This window comes from Ptychodera flava, chromosome 6, assembly GCF_041260155.1.
Source record: "Ptychodera flava strain L36383 chromosome 6, AS_Pfla_20210202, whole genome shotgun sequence".
NCBI classification, from domain to species: domain Eukaryota; kingdom Metazoa; phylum Hemichordata; class Enteropneusta; family Ptychoderidae; genus Ptychodera; species Ptychodera flava.
This window is the reverse complement of record NC_091933.1, coordinates 30,530,362-30,554,371: the sequence shown is the minus strand read 5'-3', so window position 1 is coordinate 30,554,371 and position 24,010 is coordinate 30,530,362. Positions and strand designations below refer to the sequence as shown.

Here is a 24,010-nt window from a genome sequence, read left to right as displayed (position 1 = left end):
AAGGGAAAAGCCATGGCGGACATGATTCGATCACCATAAAAAAATATATCATGGCTTCGAAGTGTCAAATTTAGAATTCGTACCATTTACATTACTTAATTTTATACCTCTTAAAGCCAGTTAACTTAAAGGAATTTCATTTTTTTTAAGTAAGCCTGCGCATTTTGAATGACAAATTGAAAAGAAATGTGACGAAAGATTGGGATTTGCTGGACCAACCATTTGCAAATAAAAAATTCCTAGATGAAGAGCGCCCCAACGGCTACGCATGAGAATGAATGACACTCAGCATGGTATATATATGCCCCTACAAACGAGAGATAAAATGGAAACAGACACAAAATGGCATTCCAAACACCTCCGCATGCAATAACAGAAGAGTCAATAGTTTCATTTACGAATTATGGATAGTTTTATTGGTATATGAACACAGTATTTTTTAAAGACTGGAGAAAACTGATATTACAATAAAATACATTCCCTGACATTGCAAGATTAATTACAAATGACCAATGGCATAAATTCATTAAAAAATTGAAAGAAAGAACAAGAAGAAAAGGATCTGTGTCAAGTGCCCTCCACACTGATGACATCAATTTAACATACAAAGAGCACCAATGCCAGGGATCAACATGAGGCAGTGGGGGCGGTGGATGTTTGGTGTTGGACATCTCAAGGACGACTCAACTGTTTGCCAAAAATGCTCAGTATATGCAGGTGTATCTCACCCAAGTTCACTTCAGGCTCAACCATTCAATGCAATGCATTAAATTCATCAATATGCCTTCGTTTATTGTAGTTTATGAAGGACAGGCATCATTGAATTTCATGGATGGATGCAAAAATTTGCAATGATGGTGTAACTTGAAGATAATACTTCAGGCTTGCCTTAAAGTCTGTGTGGGTTTATCAATATCACAGTTCTTCTGTGTGTGGAGGGACTGCGTCAATATCATATCTGAGGACAATGAACGATAAAACTTGAGCAGACTGTTTACATTGATGGTTGGGTTGTTGCAAGCTTGGCAAGACACTAACTTTTGCGTACGCATGAACAGATGCAAGGCAAGCCTCTTTTCTTTTTGAGCTGTTCACACTGGTACACACGGGTAAAAAAAATCCAAATTGATGGGAGTTGCATTAATTCTACAAGTTACTCACAGATTTTATGTCCCCTTCACCATACATGCTGATTTTCCCCCCGATACTTGATGGCTTTGAGGTCATTGACCTCTGGATTACATATATCGAACTTTCAAGAAACAGTCTGCCTATACCACCTTTTTGCTTACTTCTTTGTTTCATAAAAGGAGAACTGGACAAAAAAAGCCAGAATATCACCGAAATGATGTCACTTGATTTAATTGCTTTGCTTCATTGAGTACCCTCAGTATGGAGAGCACAGAAAAAAAAAAGAATACGATAGAATCACGACTGACGATTTGCATTGACGAAAGCATTTAAACTTAACTCTGTTGGACCAGCACCAGGGGTCATGTCATGACTTTTTAAAAAGTGAAGAAAGAGTTTCTCTGAATGGCAGACAAAAACCAAACCATAGAAAAAAAGAATATCCCTGCCACAGTGCATAGTATCCCAGCACGGTCGAAGACAGATCTTGTAGCATTCCTACTTTACAAGTTCGGTGCCGCCCAATTGAGGAACTTCATTGCTACTTCAAATCCTAAGAAACACGCCTGAAAGAGTGAGACAAGATGAAAATAATGACTAAAGGTGTCATAATTTTATCATACACTACAATGTATGTCTTTGATCATGTGTGTGTGTGTGTGTTTGTGTGTGTGTATTTCACACAAGTAGAACTCAACTGACTTTCTGACTGTCTTTTGTGTTAGAACTTCATTGAAGTCCTTTGTTTGGGCTGGTGGATCCAGAGAAAGTGGGTGGTACAGGGAATTCGACAGGCAATCTTTATTTTCATGTCCGCATCTACAGATTAGCTCTGAACACTTATTGAGAAAGGCTGCACGAGAGGCTCCACTCACATGTGTCTCTCGTATCAGCCTTTTAAATGATACCATAGGCATGAAAAGATCCTAAAAGGGAACCTTCATGCTGCAATCGCCGAGGTTGAGGGTCTTCTTATGGTTATGTAAGTAATTTGCTTGTTGTGTGTTTGATTACACAACATGTTTTCTGTACTGAAAACATGTCGTGTAATTCAAACACACAGCAAGTAAATGCCCGATGTGACCTCGGAGTAGGACTGTTCTATTTCGGTAATTGGGGTATGGGCAAAGTGAGTTTCATAGGGGAGGCACTGGAAAAACATGATACGGTATCATCATTGGAACTTCAATGTCGCATTATTTTAGCAGTTTCTATGGCTTGAAAAGTAAATTACCAACTATAATGATACCTGAGACTTTCCTAACCTTTCCATACTTGAGCTAAAGTACGGTACAGGTAGTCCATGAGCTAGATAGGTTATTGGTACCATTTGGGTGGGCAAATTCCACCATACATTTTCTGAAAGCCCAAAATCTGAACTTTCTGAAAATTTTGGTGGACAGGTCGCAGAAGTAGCTTTCTGTCTCAAAAGTCGTTGTCATGGCAACAATACTTACAATCTTAAAAGCTAAGAATTTTAGATAAAACTGATTTTCTAGGGAACGGTAAAAGATATTTACGTGATTTCAAGACAGACACTGGTACCTCACATCATGGCCTTTCAATTGACCCCATGACCTTGAACATTCTGGGTCAAGGTCAATAGGTCATGCCCATAACATCTCAGAATTTCGATAAAATAGAGCATTTTTCATAAATACTTTTCTGCTACATTAACATAAAATATGATAGAAATGTAAAAACTTGTTCAGACATAGCCACAGATATGTGCTCTTTGAAAATTAGTATGTTATGTATCAGGGATGTTGTTGGTAGTGAGTAATTACCAAGGCAACCATCAATGTGTTTTCAGTTATACATGTACTCTATGAGCCAGGCCCCAATTGTGGTCAATTGGTACTATTTGGGGCAAGCAGAGGGCAATCTCACACTTTATATATTTTTGAAAGTTGAAACTCTGATTGAATTTTCTGAAAAGTTTTGGTAGCTTAGTAATGGGTGAAAACCGTTGCCATAGAAACAAACATCCGAATTATTTAGAAAGTACAATTGTATACAAAGTGAATATCCTGCTTTATGAAAATGTTCATACCTAAATTGATAACATAAATAGGATATGTTACACATTCTAACTTTCACTAAAGATGTGACCTTAAAGTCAAGGTCAGGCGTACATGACCAAATGAGGTCAAAGTTCAAAACATGGAAAGTTTACATTTCAGGTGGCTATGCACAGAAATAGTGTCTCTTTGTTGTGCACTTTTTGACATTTTCAAGCAAGGTGCACTCTTGTCAGCAAAGATGCACTCTTGTCTTTGATAAACGATACATGTGGCTTCTACTGGTATTAAATTTGACCACATCGTCTGATGCTCTTTTCAAACCAAGGTCAAGGTCAATGAAAGAACAAGGTTAAACATAGAATAAAATGGTGATTTCTATGGTGTTACGTATATGTTTTTACACGGAAAGAGTATTTTATGGTACCAGTTTGTATTAAACATCATAATTATCAATGATAAGCAATATCAACAAGCTTATGTTTAGCTAACAGCCTACAGCTATTAGCTACATGTATAGCTATACGTATTGGCCAATAATGTATATCTTCAGAATTTTCATACTACTGTAAACAAACATGTGTCATTTTAATGTTTTTTCGAACGTTTACGTAAATGCAAAATCATTAGCGACATGACATCTGAACTTTAACATGACAATTTGAACAACGTACTGAGCCCCAGTACTTATACCTTTATATGCGTGGCCCGCACCTGATCTAACAAAGAAATAGACCAGTCAGAAATAAGTTTTTAATGCTGCTAGACATCAGCCGTAAATATAGCAACGATAGATAACAAAATAAAATGTGTCTGATAGAGCTAATAATAAATATACTATTTTGAACCGCTTGATCAAAAGTAAATAGCACTAAATAAAACAAACATATTAACGTTCATCGTTAACTTACTAATTACAAATGACCAACGACCAATGTTATGTTGACTTTCTATGATCCTCTACGTTTTCCCTGGCATGGGTTTTATCAAAATACAGTACCAGTAATTCTTACGTACATTAGTCAACCACCACTAACACACTGTAAAGCATTTCATAAGAAAGTAGTGATATCTAGGTAACAATCTTTTACATTGATCCTCATTATTATTTTCTTCTCCATCATCATTATCATCATCATCATCATCATCAGTAACCTAGCTGTTCTTCAAACTCAACAATATTTCCATATGTCAGGAGATTATATATACCGGAGTATACCTTATTCCGTTTACCAGACATTGACATGGCATAAATTTGCACTATTTTGAACATTTACATGCCTCAAACTCCAACAACCCTGGTATGCCCCTTATCGATTTGATTGACAAACAACGGTCTTCAATAACCCAACCATGCCCTTCATGAAAATTTAGTATATATGGATGACAAGCAAGGCTTCCTTTCCAGACAGCAGTCTGATAGTTTACACGCAAAGCATGCATGTAAAGGCAATCCTCACAAGATGGTAGTATATGACGTACTGATTTATGTAAAAAAGGTGAAAATTGCCCAAAATCACATTTTTTCATGCCACATCACCTTAAAGAGGTCATCAGACGTCTAAACGGTATTCTGGTGCTGTGAGGTAACAGCAGCAGAATACCGTATAGGCGTCGGCGTACCCTACATCTGATTTTAATCAGATTCATCAGACAACCCGTTGCTTCCCCAGTTGCGCCAGTGGTTTTCGGATTGACGTATTTCCTATAATTACATGTATAGGGCTCCTCGGGTACTTAACGCGGATTACTAAAAATGGACGCTGATCATGAAAATCAACGCCGAACAAGTAAGACAAGGGAATGCTTCTGAAAATGTGTCAAGAGAAAATTATCAATTTAAGCGATCTAGATCTGCGTGTGTATGCTACTCAGCTGTAGAAAGTCTTAATTTTGAAATTGGCGAAGGTTTAGACATTTAATATCTAATTTTACGGAACCAGCGGACAATGTAACCAGGGCAGCCTGTTGCTGACTGCATATCAACGCATTATATCATCGATATCAAGACATCAACTGTCAACCAAACGCTTGAACAAACTAACTGCGCATCGACGTAATGTTTATCAGATATTTATCAAATTTCCGGTAACGTTGTATTAGATTTGTCGCTTTGGGTCAATTTGATGGGGCAGCTAGCTGGCAGGGTACGCATACCCATTCCGGACAAGTGGTACCAAAAGTATTTCGTGGTTCAAGATTACCCCATTGCTTTTGTCATTTTTTGATGTATCCCTTGGACCTGGTAAATTCTTAGTTACCTTGAATGATAATGATTATTGGACCTGTTTTGATGTCTGTTGTTTAGTAAATTAAATAAACTTTCAGAACCACTTGCATGGCTTCATCTCCTCACGGAAGCCTGAGTGGTAAATGGACAGGCTACACATTTTTTCTGTTACCTAAAATGTAGCCAGATGTCAGATAGTAGATTGAACTGAATTTTCACATTCAAGTCTACTAAGTGTTTTCTTGTGGGAACACTTTTCTCCGCGGTCTAGATTATACAATATGTAAACAGTTTCAAATTTGCGAATTTTGGTTGCTTCGAACAAACCTTTCCAAAAGTTGAGTTCCCCGAGCTTATTAAGATGTGAGCCATAGCACCTTAAATGATACGTGGACGTAATATTTGCACATTTTTCGCCCGCTTGTTTTGATTAACATCCTCTGAAACATCCATTATGTTACATTTAACAAAATTTTTCATAAACTCAATCGAGACAATGATATTGCGTGAAAAAAGATGCCACTTAATCTTTTTTACTTTATTGAAATATAAATTAAATTAAAGATTATTTAGGAGGTGACTTATTGTATTTCAATCACCAAAGGTTAAGTGAATTTCCATGTCTGAAAAAATAAGTGAGTATATGACCACAAAACCAATAGGATGTACAACAAATGAATCACTCCCTTGGAGTACTAGTGAAGTTTAATTTCAAGATGTTTGATTTTATTACTTACACAACTCACTTTTCCAGTTTTATAAGAAATATCGCATGAAGCTGAATTATTTTATATGTTGATGATTTCTTTGTTACTTAATTACTCGGATATTATATGCGCATGACATGCCTAGACAAAATTCAAAACTTTAAACAAAAGGCGAATAGATAGATTCAAAAAAGGCGAACTGAAGTTGCAATTCTACTTGCTGTAGCAACATGTGTAACATTGAAACCGACAGTCATTAAATCAGCGCAACTAACTGGACCAAGATATTCACGACACAGCGATCATTTTTCAGGAATTAAGGTGGTTACGCAGTTTTTACCTCCGCTGTCAGTGACGTGGAGCATATCAGATAGGTGGATTGTCCGTCGTCATCCGTCATCTATCAACAATTGTTTTATTCTCTGAAACTGCTGGTCTAATTGCTTTCAATACTGGTATGCAACTCATTTGGCTGAGTTCAGTTAGATTTGTTCAAATCATGGTGAAATTTACATATTTGTATTTTGGGGCATTTCTTCCTTTTTATCAACTTTGAAATGTGTTATGTGGGTTCCTAGGGACAACCTGAGTGAGGGTTATTCAAGTTGAGAAGAAAAATTTCGTACTTGAAATTTTTGGGCTTTTTTCGTTTTTGTTTGAAACATAATTTTCTCACAATTATCTTTAAAGGTTCCTAGGTATTACTTCAGTTTCTTCAAATTTTGCTAATACTTGCATATTTATGGTAGAGATGAAAAAACAAGAGCCCATTATTATATAATTATATAATTATTATAATAGTAATACATGCATTTGCAAGGATGTCCTTGTTCAGTGTTCCTAAAATCAACATAAGCAGATGTATCAGTATTACAAAGTTTATTTACAAACAAAACCTGACCTTTTTTATTTTTAAGCAATACATAACAGCAGAAGTCTATCGGCTGCTAGGCCTCTTGTTAAAGCTTTTCCCATGTGACCTAAGCTCCGCCCCAATGGAAAATAACAACCAAAAGCATTTATCTGGAGATACAGGGTAGCTCAACATGAAATCCGGAAAAAGTTATAGTATATCGGTATCTCTTGAGATCAGACTACTTGTCTACTCGTTGACAAGCTTATAATCATCTCCCAATAACTACGTTGGTCCGACACAGAAACTCATTTTTGATAAGTGAACATGCTACTTCAAACATGAAAATAAATACATAAAACCTTGCCAAATTTTGTTTTTAAACAATCAAACACATTTACATATATTTGCCTTTTAACCTCTTTTACTGTCGATATGACTTTAGTTAACATTGCTGTGTACTTAGCACACAAAAGTTATGAATTTATAACCATTAATATACATGCAAAGGTATGTCCAATGTCGCTCTATTACTGTATCTGAAAATGCATTGATGGTTGCTATGGTGATTGCCGCCCTGTCAACAAGGTATATGATAAAAAAACACTAGTATTTTAAAGAGATCGCATTAGCTCTTATAGCTGACTAGGTTTTCATGTTTGTACTTTTTGGTTTGGTAAAAATGTTGCAAAGCTATTTGCAAAAAAAATCCCACCTTAAACAATTTCTAAGTTGCTGAAGGCAATGCCTATTGACCTTGACCTACAAATCTAAAGGTCATGGGGTCAATTAAGAAGCAATGCGAACTATTGATATGCATCCTTAAATCAATCAAATATCTTTTGTCGTGTATTTGATAATCTATTTTACATAGTATGCTTAATTTTAATGCTTTTGAATGCTGATTCCATGACAACAATATTTACACTGAAAGCGTATTCAGCAAACTGTCCAATGAAGATTTTCTCAAAATTCAGATTTTCAGGTTTAAAAGGCGGCTTTGTTCCCCACTCGAGTCAAATGGAAGCAAATTGACAAAATCTGGGGTCTGGCTCATAGGCTACATGTATAACTGAAAACACACATATGGTTGCCTTGGTAATTACTCACTAAAGACATCATCCCTGATACAAAACATACTAATTTCAAAGACCACACATCTGTGGCTATTGTTGAGCAAGTTTTTGAGTTTCTATTATATGTTATGCAAACGTAGCAGAAAAGTATTTGTGAAAAATGCTTGATTTTACAGAAATTCTGAGATGTTATGGGCATGACCTATTGACCTTGACCCAGAATGTTCAAGGTCATGGGGTCAACTGAAAGGCCATAATGTGAGGTACCAGTATGTGTCATGAAATCATGTAAATATCTTTTGCTGTTCACTAAATAGTCAGTTTTGTGTAGTATTCTTAACTTTTAAGATTTTTAGTATCGTTGCTATGACAACAACTTTTGAGACAGAAAGCTACTTCTGAGACATGTCCACCAAAGATTTTCAGAAAGTTCAGATTTCAGGCTTTCAGAAAATGTATGGGGGAATTTGCCCACCCAAATGGTACCAATCGACCAATTTTGGGGGTCTGGCTCATGGACTAAGGTTTTTGCATGGATGCAAAGTATTTTCAAAAATCCACAACATGCAGTGAAGGAGCTGATACATTAGCACAACGGTTATATTTCGGTGACGTGAGTACAGTACAGATATATATGTACATTGTACATGTATATGCAAGCAAAGATTTCACAGCCTGGCATATGACTATGGGTAAAGAATGATTTCCAGACATGTCCAGCAACCACTGATACAAGGAATAAAATTAATGCCCTGTATCACCACTATTGAAGATGACGATCTATACCATCTTTGCCGAGACAGACACACATCATAGATTTGTAACAACAGATGCAAAGAATCTGTTACAGCAGTGGATTTTTTTTTCCTTGCTGAGTGGGAAGAAAACTATTTGAGAGTACTTACAGCGTTAGCTGGAAACGCCCTCAGCATAACAGGAGTGATACCCTTGTAAATGCCGAGGAAACCCTCATTCTTCACAAGATCGACAAACACGCTACGGATACCCTTGGGATATTTTCCCTCCGGAGCTGGTAGAAATGTGACAGGAACAAAAAATTAGTATTTTCTCAAAAACAGATCAAATTTTAAAAACTTTATGTCAGGAAATACATCAACCTTTTTAGCATCAGTACATGTATCTGTAATGAAAACCGTGGCATCGCTTTTATCAAAGTTTGACCACGGTTGAATAAATCCAATGGTCCTGCAACTTTGTCTGCTGGTCCTGCTTTTAGTCCAAAGGACTAGTTACAGCAAAACAATACATGAGGTCCTAGACAAACACTTGGTGGCCCTTGACCTCACACTACTGGACTTTTTCACCCCTGGTGATGCAAAATAGTCAGTAATCCATATTTTATGTATTTTGGTTTCATTTGTGTTTTCTTGAAATGATCTTTCTATGCAATTTTGAAAAGAGAACAATATTGACAAGATTCTGGTAATCACTGCATCTATACAAGAAGGTCACAGCTGACATTTTTGTTGAAATCACTTTCATGAAAAAATGTGATACATCGTTATATTCAAACAGAGTAAAATCTTCGTGTAAGACCATGAATATTCATTGGTACACGTTTTGCATTAAAGGGACATAAGCTGTAACTTGTGGCAAGTTTTTCAGTATTCTGTTTCTGTACATCAACTACCACGTCTGACCCTAATCCATTTATCATGCTGAAATTTCAAGTATTCTTTTTGTCAACTCAGCTTGTATATCATTGTTTATTGTTTACAAATGAATTCTAGTCCAGACTTGAATACAATTTTCAACAATAACAATGGAGATTATACTCATATAGGTTGTGTTGATATGCTAAATACTTGGCATTAAATTACAGTTTAGGGATTCAATGCAGAAAGTGTAGGGAAACCACAAAACAAATGTTCTGAAAAAATAGCCAAAAGATGCAGCTTATGGAGCTTTAACCTGACTGCCATAATTATTATCAAACTGAGTTTTTCTGGTGCATGTGATCAATAGAGGTATTTGCAGGTTTAATCTTAGTGCAATGTTCTGATGAAATCTATTTTCTACTGACTGCCTAAAGTAGGATATACAAAATCAGATGACATGCTTACAATAACAGATACCTTGCAATATTGAATTTTAAAATGATATGTTGAGTTTATAAATGAAAGGCTCCAAAAACAGTCAAATATTTTGCTTTGAAGGAACAGACTAATTAAAATTAAATGAATATTTTAGTTTTGCAATGCAATGCTATATTTACAATTTCGATTTTTTTAAATGTGAATCTATTTAATGAATCTCAAATCTCTGCATAACTGTGTATTTACCTGTCTGTAGTCTAGATTTCAGTGTGTCTGGACCAATAGCAACCATCCAATTAAATACACCAGCCATACCGCCAGCGAACAATATTGTGCCAACACTCAATTCATCAAACCTGTGTGATAATGCAGAAAGCAAGATTACATGTACATGTACATGTATGAAGTTGCTGACTGCAAAGTCCTGGATTTGTTTCTCTGAAACTCTTCAAAGACTAATAATTGCTTTCTCATGTTACCGCTTACTCGGCAGAAAAAGTACATAATGGCCAAGATGGACTGTACTTGACTATCTGTACCATATTTTTGGATTATCTACCGTTATCTTAATCAGTAATTATGGTAGAGTGTGCCTTGGGGACAGATATTCAGATTGAGTCTAAAACTTTTACACTTTTCTTTTGGTCTACCACTTGTTGGGGATCATTTTGATGTTTTTGGTGTAAATATAGTTTTTGCTGGCTTAGTTTTGTGAAAATCAGGAATTTTAGTTTGCCCCAATACAGATAACACATGTTTGGCGGCCATTTTGAGTTTCAAATATTAAATGTGTTTCTCTGGTACCAAAATTTGCACAGTGACCCCGATTTCTATTCTTGATTTTGAAAGACAACAGTTGAAAGTTTGCTTGAGGAAAGTTTGAGTAAAAGTTTAAGTCCTTCATTTTCATGATAACAAAGACTTCAGTTGAGCAATTACCAGCACTTGAAAATGAACCTGGTATACATGTATTACTACCATTTTGGCAAGCCCTATATCTTGGTATGTGATCAGATAGTACAATCCCATCATTGTAACATAATGGTTGACAAATCAGTGTCCAATAGATTGAAAATATGTTTTCCGCTAACACAAGAAAACCTTTTCCAGTGTATTGGTATGGCTTAGAGTCAAAAGAATTTCAGATATTCATAAATTGGCTCTAAAAATGTGCAAAAACACTTGTACATTACAGTGAAAACCGAGAGAAATCTATGAGTGAAAGACAAAAAAACACTGTCTCTGAAAATTTAAACTTTAATGCTCAGCTCTGATGGTCCACGATTGTGATCATGATGACAGCAAACAATATGATACTTGAGGGTCTGAAGAGGAACAAATAAATTTCAAGAGAAACTCACTTCTTGCCTTCTGGTGTAAGGGACGTCTTCAGCCACTCGTACACCATGAAATATACACCACTGGCTGGAACATCTGTAAGGGACAGAGACAATGATAATATCATACATGTACTATCTGTTACTTGCTGTGAAACTTTTGATGAAGCTCCTACAATGTAACTTCATACCTAACACCTCTAACAATCTCTGGGATGAGAAAACAACACAAAAATAAGTCATCGTTGATGACACAGTCCCCACTTGTTAATGGGTACTTTGATTACAGGTCCTCAGAGAGGATAGAGTCCTCTTCATTAGGTCTGTGATAAAAATACTGTGATAAAAATACTTTTGAATAAATTCGCTTGATACATGTCTGAGGTCAGGACATGAAAAAATCATAACAAAATGGCCGCACAGCAGCTATATTGAATCGTATCACAAAACAAATTAACGTGCATATGTATGACCAATCGTATCACAAAACAAATTAACGTGCATATGTATGACATTGGTCAATCTCCTTTTACCAACTTTGAATAAATCGCTTGATACATGTCTGAGTTATGGTTCTGGACATGAAAAAAACGCAATAAAATGGCCACACGGCGGCCATATTGGATCGTATTACAAAACAAATCAATGTGCATGTGTATGACATAGGTCAATGTCCTTGTACCAAGTTTGAATAAAATCGGTTGAGATATGCCTGAGTTATGGCTCTGTACATGAAAAAATCGTAACAAAATGGCCGCACAGCGGCCATATTGGATCGTATCACAAAACAAATTGATGTGCATAGCTATGACATTGGTCAATGTCCTTGTACCAACTTTGAATAAATTCTGTTGAAACATGCCTGAGTAATGGCTCTGTACATGAAAAAATCATAATAAAATGGCCGCCTGGCGGCCATATTGGATCGTATCGCAAAACAAATTAACGTGCATATGTATGACATAGGTCAATGTCCTTGTACCAACTTTGAATAAAATCGATTGAGATACGCCTGAGTTATGGCTCTGTACATGAAAAAATCGTAACAAAATGGCCGCACGGCGGCCATATTGGATTGTATCACCAAAAAATTGAAGTGCATATCTATGACATTGGTCAATGTCCTTGTATCAACTTTGAATAAAATCAGTTGAAACATGCCTGAGTTGTTGCTCTGTACATGAAAAAATCGTAACAAAATGGCCGCCTGGCAGCCATATTGGATCGTATCACGAAACAAATCGACGTGCATCTGTATGACATATGAAGTAATCCTTGTACCAAGTTTGAATGAAATTGCTCCAGGCATCTCTGAGATATCTGCGTGAACGGACGGACGCACGGACGGACGGACGCACAGACACACGCACGCACGCACGGACATGACCAAACCTATAAGTCCCCCCGGACGGTGTCCGTGGGGACTAATGAGAGTCTGGGATAAATACTTTAAAAAGTCAGGGATTTACCCCGAGAGCACAAATAATCGATCGAGTCAAAAACACTGGGCGGGGCAGTTTAGTGATTGGCATTTTAGGAGGTCAAAATGGGGACTGGTTAAACTTTCAAGCTGTATGTTAAATCCTTGAGATTACAACAATTGATGCATGTCCTGACATCACAGAGCTTTGATTAGTTTGATATGTGCATTCTGAGAGTTACTACAAAGGCTGTAATCTTACCTCTTAGCAGAGTTGCTGCGGTACCTTTGTAAATACCTCGGAATAAACCAGACTCTCTGTAGATCTGTTTGGCGCAGTCGGCTGGTCCCTTGTATTTTGCTGTTCCCTGAGCTTGTTGAATCTATAAACATTGACAAAAAGCATAAAAAAACTCCGGGGTTTTTCATCGAATACATTATTGCCCCAAGAGAGCATAGACATTCTCTTTTAGTTTTCATCACTTGCAGTTAGAGAGAGCATCTCACGACACTGAGACTATTCATTGTAAAATATTTGAAGATTGGAAATGTGGCTGGAATAATGCGTGTCATGGCTGTACAGCCAAACCTATAGCAGAAGAGAAACCAAAGACCATAGCAGAAAATAAGCTTTCCACAAATCAGACCCCTACTCCATCCTCACCCCATCTCTGTGCAGTAGTTCACACCTCGAGATTCAAGACTTAAACATTTGCTCAAACTTTCCTAAAGGAGATTTTTAAATATGCTAGAGAAAACTATATTTAATAATAATGAATTCTTATATAGCGCACATATCCACAAGTACATGTGCTCAAGGCGCTTTCCAATTATTATTACCCCTGGTCACTGGACCTAATTTGATACCACTCAACTCCCTGGGGAGCAAACAACAGCTTACATATTTATTGTTTGAGCATCAAAATGGGCCCTCCCCTCACAACACAACCCCCAAATCCCAAAAGTGATAGACCAGATGAGCATTGCAGTAGTTTGCAAGTCTGAATATCTGTCGTGAGTTGCACATTCTACCTAACAGGAATCAACCTTTGCTGAGCAAAAACAATAGCAGTAGAGTTGCAGCACAGTCCCTCCACCCAAGAAGTAACATTGCGCTTTAAAGGGTTGAAAGAAATGGATAATAGTTGCAGGATAGCAAAACTAAGGTTGAAATGTTCCAATGCAAGTCATACATGTGGATTTTAGTTGATTGTTCATACACAGACATATACATTACCTGTAGAAGGCACTTGATTCGTTCACCGGGTGCCATGATGACAGTGGTGAAAACGCCAGCTAACATCCCAGCCTTGAACAACTGTGGGTATCTGATCAATTTCAGGAGAAAAAGCGAACATTAATGACAATATTGATGATAGTGATATTTTGTCCTTTGAGTTTGTACATCTAAGGAATTAATACTAACATGAGCACTGAATGACTATAACTATACATCATATATTCAAAGCACAATGCAATGTATGTTTATTTTGCATGGATGTAATCTTCAAGTTTGACGACAATTGTCATTTGGACCTAACCATTACGGGCAATAATTGATGGTTACTTTTGTGAACAACTCATATGCTACAGGTACTTTAAAGAAAAGCCTGCCAACTTCTTCAGCATTTTGCTTCCATATCACGACATTCTTTCTAACCACATATGAAATGAGTTCATACCGTCCCACATAAATTCATCACTCTATAACGCCCCTGACTAACATTTCCCTGTATATATCTTTAATTTGCATCATTCAGCAAGAGAATTGACGATTAGTCGTCCGTACTACTTGTCTGTCAAATCCTTTAACGCAATTTCATTAGCTTCAGCTCGACCCTGCGGAGTTACATAAAATTGACATCACTGTAATGAGGCATCAAATCAGCTTTCACTTTCCATTGGTCAACGCCGCCACACCCTCTATTTTGATTGGCTAAACTATTGTTTACTTGTTTATCACGGATGATGTCAGAGGAAAGTCGGAGGGCTCGAACTCTGCTTGTGATCACTCACACATACGTAGCAACATGCCACATGCCACAGATAGTTGAACGAAGAGAACTTTGAACTGGAACGGCTTTAATTTTTTCACATTTTGAGATTGAACTTCTTCTAAATGATAGATACAAATAAAGGTTCAAAGATTTTTACGGGAATTTTAAGAGTAAGATACGGCAAAAGTAACTTGTCAAACGATCAAATTTCAGTGTTCACCGTGGCACACAGCGCTCACTGTTATCAATAGTGTGTAGGACACACAAGCACAGAGTAAACTGCACGCAAAAATGACCTTCTAAATATTCTTAAGGATTGTAAACAGGGAATGTCTGGTGCGAAAACTACTGGCAAAAAGTCTCTGAAAATGTTTATGTTTAACTGGCTCCGCTGCGCACACAGGTACGTGTGTTTTGATGCATGACGGCCGCCGTGTATCAAACCACATGTATCTGGGGCTGCGCCGACATCTGCCCGTTGTCAATGTTTTCGCTTTGCTGACGACAAACTGCTCTTCCGGATAATAAAAATCATCCTCACACTACGATTAGTACATGCAATTTTCTTTGTCATAGTTTTTTATCGGTAATGTCATCCATTTTACGATAACTAGCATGGAACTAAAGTGAAATGAAATCTCGTAGACGACAATTTTTCTTGTTACAAACAAAAATAGTTCTGGGTCAAAATTGGTAAATACTCATTAACATAAAGAAGCGGCATAATGTTTTGGTACATGTATTGCACTTCAGTGCAAATACCGGTAGTACATGTACGCACGCGCTTCGATGCAAATAAACTGTGGTACATATGTAATAGTACACAGACATGCATGATATAACAATAACTATTGTTAGTCCATCTTTTTATAATATTAGTATATACATATTTACTGAGCGGTATTTTTCCCAAAGCAATTAAACCATAATGGCCACTACACTTGTCAAAAAAATAGAAATTCCTGGACCTAACAATGATCTATATTGTTTTGTAAATTAGCCACTATGCTATCAAAAATTCCTTGGGAGAACTCCGGACTGGTATTTTCAGCTTGTGTCATATCTGACACCACTGATGCAAAGTGTGTAGTTTATGTAACACTGAAAGAATTACCCAGGCATAATTGTGATCATATCAACTTCAAAACTACAAACTTGCAAATACATGTACTTTGCTGCCCCCACAGCGAAGTGTACATACAGAATGTATAACTACCTATACATGGCAGTACAGTAGCTTGCAAAATTCAAGCACCACCAGAAGACATTCAACATTTAATAATGCGTGTACCAGTATGACTTAACCCTTTCACCACTATGGTTTTCCCAAATCCATTGTTTTCTATGGTAAAGTTGGACCAGTACACAGGGAACTGGGGGTGAAAGGGTTAAAAAACCGTTAATCCTTCAACTACAATATGGTGTCCCAATGATGTTCTGCCTTCACCTCCCATCATGTTTTAATGTTTTCATTTGCAATAAAATTCCCCCTTGTCCTTACAGCTGACATGTGTATGAGATCACACCAGTAAATATGATACTTACGTCAGTGGCTCATTTGGGTTTTTCTGCTGGAGTTTCTTGCCAACCCCAAACCCAAAGAAACAAATTGCAAATATCGGAGCCACTCCAACGACCGGAGCTGCCATACCCTTATAGAGTCCCAATACACCCTAGGAGAATAAAAGATACGTCAAGCCATTACACAAATTATAGGAAGATGCATTGAAGATGAATAATTGACATAAAAATGTTCCTATAGTAATTGCATTTATAGATAGTTGAATTTATGTGCTTTGATAGATGTGTATGTTTGGGTTACATGGTATGAAATTAATTTGCATGTGCATGTGCATGTATAGGCATGTACCCAATCTCAAAAACACTGTTTGTGAAGCTCATTTACTGTACAGTATGCACAATACACAATGCACAGACAAAATAGTTGAGACATGGATGGAAACTGGGAAACCAACAGGAAATGTGTACAGATAGATGTGTATTTTGTGGGATGGACGTTGAACTTAAAGAAAGAAATACCAGCAAGATACACTGTATACTGTTTTCAGTAGCCTATAATATATGCAGACATGAAACAGAGTCAGGGTGGCTATGTGTTTATCATTTCAAAGTCGTGAAGTACATGTAATGTACATTATCAAAATTCACCACAATGCAAAAAAACAAATGACACAGTTGTAAATATAACTTTGTCATACTGTATGTAGACAGGGGTTTGCAATTGTAAGCTTTTTTGGCACAAGTTTTTCACTGACTTAAGTCTGAAACTACATACAGTATGAATGTACGCACAGTTACTGCAAAGTTTGCCGCATGCTGCAAAGTGCGGCTACAAGTTCTGTGATGTTGATACTGTATGTATGTCATATCGCTCTTCAGTTCTGCTCTGAAGCAGGTTGGAAGGCACGTCAAGGTATTCAACACAGTTGACACAACAAAATTTACACAGAGTGATCTTGAAGCTTTCAATATACATGACTTTTGCCAACAAAAGTCATTTCTGTGCTTGGATGGGCTGCAGTGCGTCCTCTGAACCAAATTGACATGCCGGCGGACTAACAAAAATTTATGCAGGACATTGTTGCACACTCTGATAGTGAAATTTGCATGAATAAACAAGTGATGGTACCTGTACTATTCTGCTTTCATCGCTTTCAAATGTAGCTACCATGCTAATTTTCTATCATCATGATTAAAATTACAGGGGAAAAAAATTCTGTAATGAATATAATGAATCTGTTTCTGATACAAAACCAACATGGGCGCATGACAGTATACCAGAAGGAAAGTGGGAATTTCTATGCCATGCCAAGACATGACCTCTTTAATTGCCCCAAATAAACTAATAATTCCTGCTGCATTGAACACTGTACCTTTTAACAAACCCCACATCTGGGATTGTTTCTATATTGTAATTTTCTTACAAAGGTCTTGTCAAAAGACAGCAAAAATGAGCAACAATTGCTGTATTGACATTTGGCAAATGGTGTGTATTACGGTATACATTAGCATGAGCTGAAAGCAAGGCATCGAGTGGCTGTATAAAATGGAGAAGGTTACATATTTTCGCATAATATTTTGGTGAAATTGACTTCATTTGATTCAAACTATGGATAAGCTTCGCAAAATCTTCAATTATCAGAGCATTACACATCTTCTATAACTCTCATTACGGTCTGAAACTTTATCAAAGGGAGCTGCATAGAGAGGCGTGGTTGGTATAAACTGAAAATGTAAAAATTCTAGTATTTCTAGTATATTAATCATCAAATTCATATTTCTATCAGATGAATGGTTGAAAAACCTTTACGAACAGTATATGAACTGCCTGAAATTTTCTTAATATTTATGTCTGTGCATGTTGGTGCCAGACATTTAATTCAGTTGACTACTGTTTTACATGATAGTTTCATGTGATGTTTGAAGCATGTCTATAACAAAGCAAGTCTCACAAAAATAATTTATGATAATGCCATACCCAGCTTCAGTAATGTCTAATGTTTTTTTTTCTTCTTTTGCTAAAAGTAAGGCAAGGCTCACCGTACATGTATTAGATCCTGTACTTTATCATATACCCATAACCATATCAGTATTACTGGCTCTGATACGGCCTACAATTCATCAACTTTTTGGGTGTGCTAAAACTAATTTCAAGACCCTGGCCCAGTATCACAATAGAACAAAAACTTCCCTGCTAATTGGTCATGTCTGATCCCGAAAAGTTAGGGGTTTTGAAATTTAAGGAAAACAGGGATAATGGTTTCAGGACACATGCTAATGTGTTATTTTGTTGTATAGAAAGGGTATTTTGAGCTCCATACTCATAGGATACTGTAAATAGCCTGTCACCATTAAGGCTGCACATGCAGGGAGACACAGACCTGCAGATCTGATCAGCACTTCTGAAGATCGCTGACGATCAGTTTCCTTGTATTGAGTATGTTGTAACATACAAAGAATTGATTAGTTAAACGTCACTTTATTTCATAGCCAAAGAGAAATACAAACCAGAGAAGAGTTAATAAATGCATAACTGTAGAGAGATCTCAACTTTTGTGAGTATAATTGTGAAAGTGAAATCACACCTGAACCATAAAATATCAATCACGATCCAATGTCATGCATTATATTTCCCCTACCCCCTTGCATGGTCATATTGGCCATATTCTGGCATCAGTTATCCACTGGTAGGGTAAACGGATTCCATGGAACCAGGGCTGCCTCTACCCAATCGACGGTTTGCCAACTGCGACAAAAAATTTTAAATGGCTACAACACAGTTAATTTGGCAATCAAGCTGGTGAACAGAGATACTTTCAATACTAGCACTGTACAGTGTATCACTGCTCTCTTATGTACCAGACACTATCTATTGATTCCATTATGCAGTTTATTTTTATCAGAGTTGCCCATGTAACCCTTTTCAATGGAAAAGCCCCTTCATAAATCAGACGCAACCTTGACAACGTGTATTTTCGTGAGTATAATACATTAAACTGTTTCTCAACAACACACTGCATACCCTCATGTTTCTATATGTAATTCGACTAAGATGAATTTTCCATATTTTGGTGAATTGAATAATGATTGCTCAAACTGGCTGAAAGTTTTCGGTATTTGGCTAATTGAATGGCTAACAATTTTCTAAATTCCAAAAGGGAGCCCTGGTAACTAATAAACTTCAGTAAATATAATGGCATTGACCCTTTGTGGACCCATGGACATGACATGGTACAGTGACACAGACGCTAGGTGACCTTGATCAGCTGTTGTAAACAACTGTTATTAATGCGCCCAGTTTAGTGGTAGACAATCAAAACATAGTTCCATCAAATTTTTAGAGGTTATAAACGGCAAGCGAGCCGTTTATAACCTCATTATAATATGCTAAAGATAAAAACAAGTGGACAATGTCGTTATTTAGGGCCCAAGTTGGAACGAGAGTTCAGGAGCGCCCAGCCTCACACAAACTCTACAAAGAACGTTTCAGAACGCGCGCGTGCGTGTGCACAGTTGAATTCATAAAATACAGTTACGCAACGCATTGATATCGGGATTAGACATCGAACTTGAAGAATTTTACTTCAAAAGAAACGCTCAAAAACTTTTTGAAATTATGTTGTTGTTACATAGCCTCCGCTGCTTACAGAAACTCTTCATTTGTTGGTTCGACAAGCTGCACTAGACTAAATTTAACAATCAAAATCAATCTCAGCCATAGACTTGTTCGACATTATGGCGCATTGAGCTCTCAAGTTGGCGTTCGAAATTTGCGCGAGCTCAAAAATGTTCCGCAGCGTGCAGGTCTTTCTTGTTGAGAATATAAACCCTGGCTCCAGCCAATCAGATTGCCGGATTCCAGCTAAGCATATTATAATGAGCAAATTCAAACTTCATTCTAATTCTTGATAGGTTATCTCACATTATCACTGCTTCATTGTGGGGATGCAGGCTGCATCACAATTGTCTTTGACTTGTGCGACGCAGCCCACATCCTTGAATCCTCGATAATGTGGGATAACTTCATAGTACATAAGATCAGCCTGTCCCACATCAGATATATGCAAGAAGGAACAAAAAACAAACTTACTTCATTTCTCACAGTCTTTATAAAACAATCCCATGTGCCTTTGAACATAGGACTTGCTCCAGGCGCTGGGGCAGGTTGTGTCTGTAGTCGAACCTGTATAAAAGAAGGGAAAGTGCACTGAATTGTACTATACTGTACAGAATGGAGAAAGAGACTGTTTCGTGGATGTGTAAGAAGACTTGTTTTTTTCTTAACGTACAGATTTTCTTCTTGTCTACAATATCACGTACAGATTTTCTTCTTGTCTACAATTGAATCCACATTGTTTTCTATGTCTGTAAACTTTGATAACTCTTCCACACCTTGGTGGGCAGTGCAGTCTCAGCCATTGAGAATGGGCACATATGTCATGTAGAAGAACCATTCAATTGCATCCATGATGATTACATTATAATTTATAATATGCGGTAAAAATAATGACTCCGAATCTGAATCTGAATACAGCAACCTCAGGCATGATACTTCTTGACTGTCTATCATTATATATCTATTATTTTCTAGTGGTGTAGCTTCCCAACACTGATTTTCTCGGTTATTCGGTTTTTCATTATTTGATCTATATTTTTGAGTGTTGGTCTTTGATTTTGCTTCATTTCTTCCAATTCTTGTTTTTTCACTTCTTGTCAAGCTGTTGGTTATTAGGCCAAAGAAAAAATATTGAGCTGTTCCGATAACCCGATCTACCCTATTTTTTGCCTGCCGACCCTAAACTTTTTAGAGCTACGTAAACACTGAAGTAAAAAAAAACGAAAGAAAAAACCTGTAAAATCATGTGTTCGTCACCTGGCATTCGAATTTTTGCTTGAACGAGGACGTCTTTTATGTTTTTATTCCTTTTATATGTATGATACATTTTCCTGGGAATGTTGTGGCCAGTGTTTGATCGCCCTGAACTACTGAAAAGTGCATATTTAAAAATAAAAATATTTTGGAAAAAAAAAATTCCTGCTGACCTACCTACCCTATTTTTGAAAACCATGTTATCGGAACAGCACTATCTATTTTTTTGGCCTTAGAAGACTTCTTAAGCCTGAGTTTCCTGTTGTTGTTGTAATGTGCCATGCGGGGGCCCTCCCTTTAGCAAGCTTTCATGTAAACAATATTTGTCAAATGGTAAACAAATTTTCATTGTAATAGTTGGGCTGTAAAATGTAATCATTCAATCACAATACTTTTTCTTTAAATTTAACGAAGGCGGGTAGTTTCTTTTATTTTAACCTTCTAATCTCAAGCAACAGAATTGGGCGCAGCATGAAAGCCACCTACCTATCCAGTACAGCTATAGGCAAATCAGAGTCACGGGTTTTCAAAAAAAGAAAAGAAATGAACTTTGTACCATCGTTTGGTATCTCTATGGTACAGTGTGCATCTCGCTGCGGTCTGCAGCCCTACCGTTCTCTTGGTTATGTTGTGTTGGGGAGCTGACTGTGGGCCGCAACTAGTCGAGGCTTGTCACATGCCTGTTGCCTGGCTATGGTTATACGTGGGGAATTTGACCAAATTTTAGGTCGATGGTTGACCGCATTGAACATGAACACGATCAAGATTTGACTTTTCCAGGTAATCAAGTTGTCACGCTGATCGAGTTTGATATCTACCATTTTCGAGTAGCATAAAAGTTAATGAATCGTTACGTGTTAAACGTTAACTGTACAAAGGTCGGAGCATAGAGGTAGTAGCGCTCGTTGAGCTGTCATTGAATTACTATGGTCTATATATACATGTATGTACGCTGTCCGGTGTCCCGGTGTCCTGGCAATGGTAAATTTCAGGTTATATTATAGACTACATACGTGTTCGATGCTGTATACGAATGCAAACAATCGTTATTTGGAGTCTATTCTCTGATCATATCTTGACATTAAGTGAATTCAGCATTACCTTGATAGTATCAAGAGGGTGGCCGGTAACAACAAGGCAAACACCGCCAAACCCACCGGCTAAAAAATTCTTCGCTGGACTGATCTCCGCCATGTTGAACCCAACGACACGCGCACGCGCTGTAATCAAAGGAGCACAGGTCACATACACACACAGGTCACATCGGTCAGGTCACGCGCACAGGGCAAACAAGGGCCTAGGGAAGTCACACTGTCACTGTCAGCGCTGCACATTGTTGATTGGGTGGTTTGTAAAAGTGTAGTTTATACTACATAACGACGTTCTGTTCTGTAGCCTCATCACGGTCGGAACGTAGCATAAACTACACGTTTACAAACTACCCAGTCAAATTAACATAACGCCTGTGCAGTGCTCAATCACTCAGCCCCCGTGGCTGGGCTGGTAGAGCGGTCAGAGTCTGAGGGAAGTTCGATTTTTACAGACAGCCGTGGAGAAGAAATAGGTTGAAAAGTGCATCGCAACTAGATGACAATCGTGTGTGTACATGTGGTTTCCTTTAATTTACTTTGTTCAGATATTGAATAAGCAGACAGACTCTAAGCAAGACGAAACGTAAAGCTGAGAAGGCTAAGGGAGCGTTCAGTTTTTACGGCTGGGGGGGGGGCCGGCAAAATCTTGTCGCCGGTGTTCAAAAAAATATAGACCCCCCCTGCATTTTCGTGAAAAAAAGATGACCCCCCCCCCTTTGTCAGACGAAAAAAATTGATGACCCCCCCCCCCCCCCGCTTAAAAATAACTAAAACCCATACGTCAAATTTACCCGCATGGTTTGGATTTGAATTCCGGTACACCGCGCACTTTATTCGTGTAGCAGAGATGCCAGTGCACAAACTTCTCAGCCACATCCATTGAAACGTCTGTTAATTAGGACGACTGTAAGGCAATTTTTAACTTCATTTCAATAGACAACTCATGTCCATGGACATTGTATAAAGTGAACTTTATTGGAGTGGTTCGCCAAAGGCAGCCCTCCGGTTAAGAGGGTCACGGGCCATTACGTAAAGTCAACTTTATTCTAGTGGGCCATCGGTACCACCGGTAAAGAGGGTCGATCATGGCTATTGCATAAAGTAGACTTTACTGGACAGGGCTGCTGAAGGCGCACGGCCATTAAGATTGCCGTGGGGTATTACATAAAGTCAATTTATTGGAGTGGGCCGCCGCAGGCGGCCCGCCGGTAAAGAGGGTCGATCATGGCCATTGCATGAAGTAAACCTAATTGGAGTGGGCCGCAAAAGGCGTCTGCCCGTTAAGAGGGTCATGGGTAATACATAATGTATATTTATTGTAGTGGGCCGCCGAAGGCGGCCCGCCGGTAAAGAGGGTCGATCATGGCAATGGCATAAAGTGAACTTTATTGTTGGTATTATGTTTTTGAAAATGTGGTGACCCCCCCTTTCTTACCAGTGAAAAAGCGATGACCCCCCTTTGCGGATTCCAAAATTTTGATGACCCCCCCCCCTGGATTTTGCCGGCCCCCCCCCGGCCGTAAAAACTGAACGGTACCTAACTGAGAGTGGTTTGAGCCGGTTGCAGGTGAGAGGCTCGATAAATACAAGCTGATCTGCCTATAGAGGGCACTTTTCATCACATGCCATGGAAATCGACTTTTGTATGATTTGGTGTACTGTCGAATATAAAGTCAACGTTTCGCAGAGCTTCAAGCAC

General features: G+C 37.9%; 1 protein-coding gene across 1 annotated transcript; it reads right to left on the bottom strand.

Annotated features, from left to right (window-relative positions):
* Window positions 1–388: 388 nt before the first annotated feature.
* LOC139135454 (mitochondrial carnitine/acylcarnitine carrier protein-like) lies at window positions 389–22,527 on the bottom strand. The gene is made up of 9 exons (XM_070702841.1): window positions 22,322–22,527; window positions 20,441–20,533; window positions 16,375–16,502; window positions 14,070–14,160; window positions 13,095–13,215; window positions 11,437–11,509; window positions 10,322–10,431; window positions 8,924–9,048; window positions 389–1,697 (listed from the first exon to the last, which is right to left on the bottom strand). Exons 1-9 carry the CDS (start codon window positions 22,412–22,414, stop codon window positions 1,635–1,637), a joined length of 897 nt encoding a protein of 298 aa, XP_070558942.1. The 5' UTR covers window positions 22,415–22,527; the 3' UTR covers window positions 389–1,634.
* Window positions 22,528–24,010: the final 1,483 nt, after the last annotated feature.